The 4626-nt window shown below is 33.3% G+C and overlaps 1 protein-coding gene across 1 annotated transcript; it reads left to right on the top strand.

Moving 5' to 3' along the window:
• The first annotated feature begins 1722 nt into the window (after window positions 1-1722).
• Window positions 1723-2905, top strand: LOC132613497 (protein FANTASTIC FOUR 3-like). Its single transcript, XM_060327559.1, has one exon. It carries the CDS (start codon window positions 1848-1850, stop codon window positions 2781-2783), a length of 936 nt encoding a protein of 311 aa, XP_060183542.1. The 5' UTR covers window positions 1723-1847; the 3' UTR covers window positions 2784-2905.
• The last annotated feature ends 1721 nt before the right edge of the window (window positions 2906-4626 follow it).

Raw genomic sequence — 4626 nt, 5'->3', positions numbered from 1 at the left:
GAAATAGGATAAAAAAAATTAATTTTGTTCATATAAAAACAAAATTGGAAAATATATTTTGTCCAATTTTCTAATTTCGTTTTTATATGAACGAAAATAATTTTTTTTATCCTATTTCGTTTTTTAATACACGAAATGCAAAAAAAAATTATAATTTCCTATTTCGTTTTTTTATTCACGAAATGCAAAAAAAAAAACATATTTCGTTGATTAATTCACGAAATGCAAAAAAAAAAAAAAACAGTTTCGTTCATATTTTTAAATTTTTTAGTTTTTAATTTTTAAGTTTCCACACAATTGTTTTTTAAAAAAAATGTAAATTACGGAATTTTATTATTGGCAATTTGTTTTTTAAATCTGGAATTTTATTATTGGCAATTTTTTTTTAAAATTTGGATTTTTTTTTAAATTACGGAATTTTATTATTGACCAATTACAAATTGCCATTTGGCTTTTTAAAAGAGTTAATTTTAACTTGTTAGTTTGAGGGGTATATTTGAGCCAAAAACAAACCTTAAGGGTATTTTTAGACCTAAAAGGTGGATGGAAGGGTATTTTTAGACCAAAAGGTGGAAGAAGGGTATTTATGAGCCTTTTTCAATAGTTCAGGCGTATTTTTGGACCTTTTCCGTTAAAAATACAACTATATACGACTCACTTGGACAGTCTCATCAAGTACATTTATCTCCACATTTGATTGGTTTATAAAATAAAATAAAAAAATTGCCTGCGGAAAAGTACTCACGTTCTATTTTCTTTTCTTTTTTATGCCATATACAGTCATACCTCTTTACCGTAGCAGCATTTATCCGAAAATTTCATGGCTTTTATATTGAGGTGTTGTTATGCATGTATACTGACATTCAATATTTAGATCTCATTTAGCTGTTATAAACAAAAGTATGCAAACAATTAGCTTTTTGTACTTTTTATGTTATAAATGAAAACAATATACTTGTAATTTTTAAAATCTCAATTGATTTTCATATCCCATAAACTAAAATTGAAAAGAATAATAAATTACCATAACTAGTTGTACCACACAGATAAAGAATTAAAATCTATGGAACATATGCATTTTAAATTAATTGAGAATTTAATTATTTCAAGTTTGACGTAAAAACTCTACAATTGTAGGCTATTTCGTAAATTCTAGTCTCTTAGTGATAATATAACGCTTGAACTGACGAAAAATTTTGTCCAAACTTTCAACAAAAAGAAATTCAATAGTTTTCCCTTGAAAGTTGTCTAAGTGCTTAACAGTTGACTCTTCTATCTCCAAGTAGCAGTAGGTTGAGGCTCTTTATCAACACTTTTGTTGTCACATAATATATTTCTTACAAAATATTATTACATGTTATTTGAGTATGGCTGTTAAAGAGAGGTAATTTTACAAATAGTGTACCGCTATAATGGATGTCATTGCTATTATAGGCAGAATGCTGTTATAGAGAAATAAAATATAATATGAAAAATCAGTTTCGAACAAAATAAGACCGTTATAGTGAAATGCTGTTATAACGAATTACAATTATAAAGAGGTTTGAATACGGTATGAATGAAATGAAATAGTACACACTGGAATATTTTCATTCATTTGAAAATTAACTTTTCTTTTTGTACAACCAGTTGTACAATCCCCACCCCCCCGGGCGCCCCCCACCAGCTAAGCGCACTTTTGAGCACTACAAATTCAGACCAAACCCCTTACTTATACCTCGTTCAATCTTCCTCTCTTCTTTCTTTCCAACTTGTGCTTCACAAAAGCAAAGAACAACAAAATTGTACTCCCTAGTAAAATTCAAATTCATATTCAAGATTCCTCCTCTTCTAGAGTTATTTTGACAATGTCAACCATACTGTATCAAGATTTGCAGTCATGTTGTATGCCCCATATCATTGAAACAACTACCCTTAACCTCGAAGTGCCAACCCCAACTACTATAGTAGAAACCACTGTGCCTCATCTGCAAAGCAATTTGGAAACCATTACTAATGAAAAATGCTGGAGTTCCCTTCAAAGTCTCTCCACCAACTCAAAGGAAAAGGAAAACTCTTATGTTCACCCTTTATCCAAACGACACATCTCATCATCAAGACTTACCGAAAAAAGCCTTGCATTATGCACTGAAAATTTGGGAAGTGAAACGGGAACTGATCAAACAATTGAAAGCAGCATTTTCTCATTTTCCTCCCACGAGTCAAAAACAGAGAAATCGCCAACGTTAATACCAAAAACAGATACTCGAGTCGAATCACCATCATCTAATTACAATAAGGTGATCACTCATAACACTGAAAGCTGCCGAGAACTTCCACCTCCCTTGACAACCTTAAGAGGGTCGAAATCTCTACATGTTCGGCCACATAGAGAAGGTGGTAGGTTGGTCATCGAGGCTGTTGAGGCCCCGAAAATGCACACTTATTTTCAAGCTGAAAGAAGCAATGGCCGCCTTAGGCTCTGTTTCTTTAATGATGGAAGCTCTGCTTCAAATTTTGGAATGGAAACGACCGATGAAGAGAAGGAAGAATTAAAAGTTGAAAACGACGTGTTTGAAAGTGAAAATAACGACGAGGAAGAGGAAGAGGAGGAAGGAGAACAACGAGAAGATGAAGAAGAAAATGGCATGTACATGAAACAGGTCATGGATGGAAATAGTTATGATGTTGAGGCCGAAATTGGAATAGTGAATTGTCAAAGGATACGTAGGTGCAAGGAAGGAAGGCAAGGCAATAAGACATTTTGTCATTGGAGGAACCCTTTGTGGGTGGCTACTTCCTAAAGTTTTGTCTTTGGAACACTTCATTTTTCGTTTCAAAAATTCAATCTTTTTTTAGCTTTTAAACGCTTTCTGTCACTCTTTATCCAATGGTATTATCTATATATGCATTATATATCTTGTCCTTAGTGGTGGAGCCAAGAATAACTAATGAGGTTCAAAATATGACGAAGTAAACAGACGAAGAAATAAAGGGAATTCAACATCTACTATATATACATTAAAAATAAACTTAATCTTTTTTTTGCCGAAGTAAATTACCTTGCTCCTACTAGCTCCGCCCGCCCCTGCTTATCCTATGAGCTTGTGGATGGTAGTTATTACCGTTAGTTTTTAACATGGCGTCCCAAAGTTCTCACAAGTTCCAATAAAGTTAAATTGCACCCTTTATTTAGAGATAAAAAATACTTAGGATATTCGAAAGATCGTTAAACAGGTATTGCAACAGGTGAAAATATGGGACAATAAGGATCATGTTAACTTGCAATCATTTACAGGGGCCTTAGAGGTTTTGGACATTAGGTGCACCAGGCGAGCTTCATTTGTTCATTCTCAGTGATTGAAAATTTGGAATCAGAATTATTTTCCAGTACCACTGTTTGTCACCTTAAATTAAAAGAAAAAAAGATGAGTATAGAAATGGGTATTTTCAACTTTCCATGGTGGATCTACGAAACTAGCTATCAGAATTGCACATACTATCTTCAGTTCGGATTATGTATGTATGTGTATGTACATAATTTGAATCCACTTATAACTCCACGGATCTTTTTTGCCCAGTAAAATCATATAGGAGTACTAACATAGTCCTGCTAGTATAGAGTAATGATATCTTGACAGCAATGTGTTAATATCTATTGAGAAAAAATGCAACTGAATTATACAACCTCCAAATGCTTTAGGAAAGGAAAGCCGGGTTTATTTAAACCAAGTAAAGAGTCAAAGTTAAGCAGTAGAGCTTTAAGGGGCTATTTCGAGAAAATAAAACTTTCAATCATTTATCTCTCTTTTAGTTATCATCTTTGTTTTCGCGTAGACAATATCCGAGTAACCTATCTCGTCATTGTTAATTGGCTTCTTGTCATTCCTCTGTCTTATTTAATTGTTGATCTACGTCTCACTTCTACTTTTGTATAATGAATTTTTAAAAGCTCAATGATTCATTAATCATTATTATGGGTAAATGTTCACGCTTTTGGCATTATATACAGATCATGCCTCTTGTGAAGTTTTTTTTATGTGATGCACTCAGGGTCTTCTTGTGAATTATCTATGTTTTATTATATAGTCAAATGACAATACGGTGATCGGTAGAATCCTTTTTGTTTCTCAATCGGTGTTCTGTTGCTCGCATTAAACTCCAAATAAATTTATATTAGCGCTGGAGAGTCGCACATTGAAAGGTAAACGCTCCCTAGAACCCTTGATGTATGGTTATATATAGTTAGTTTTCACTCGGTTAACGTCAGGCTCATTGGGTGTCGTCTGTTGTCCTCCTGCTTGGGATTGTGACACGACCCAAGCAACAAACAAAGCAAATTATTATTATGTCCGTACTTGATTTGTTATAAGTCATTGTTGGCGGAGAGTTCTTCTAAGAATTTTCTCCCTTCAATGTAGGAGCACAACAACGTAAATGATGTTAAAATTGGAAGCATTAGCGACCATCAAAGTTTAAAGTAGCACGTGCCCACGCAACATGGCAAAATATTAGGAAATCTCAAAATCTAATAGTATAAAGAGTACCGTGTCGCATGAAAATGTCAAGAAACGAAAGTTTGATGTGTGAAGTGTGAACATTTTCATTAGTTGAGAACTGTGACAGATAGTGTCAAATTGCAAAGAT

Source organism: Lycium barbarum, chromosome 1 (genome assembly GCF_019175385.1).
Source record: "Lycium barbarum isolate Lr01 chromosome 1, ASM1917538v2, whole genome shotgun sequence".
Lineage (NCBI taxonomy): Eukaryota > Viridiplantae > Streptophyta > Magnoliopsida > Solanales > Solanaceae > Lycium > Lycium barbarum.
The sequence above is the reverse complement of the archived record's forward strand: the minus strand, read 5'-3'. Positions and strand labels throughout refer to the sequence as shown.

Bases quoted from the DNA above. Each gene is read 5' to 3' on its own strand.
- LOC132613497 (XM_060327559.1), top strand. From the start codon at position 1,848: ATGTCAACCATACTGTATCAAGATTTGCAGTCATGTTGTATGCCCCAT.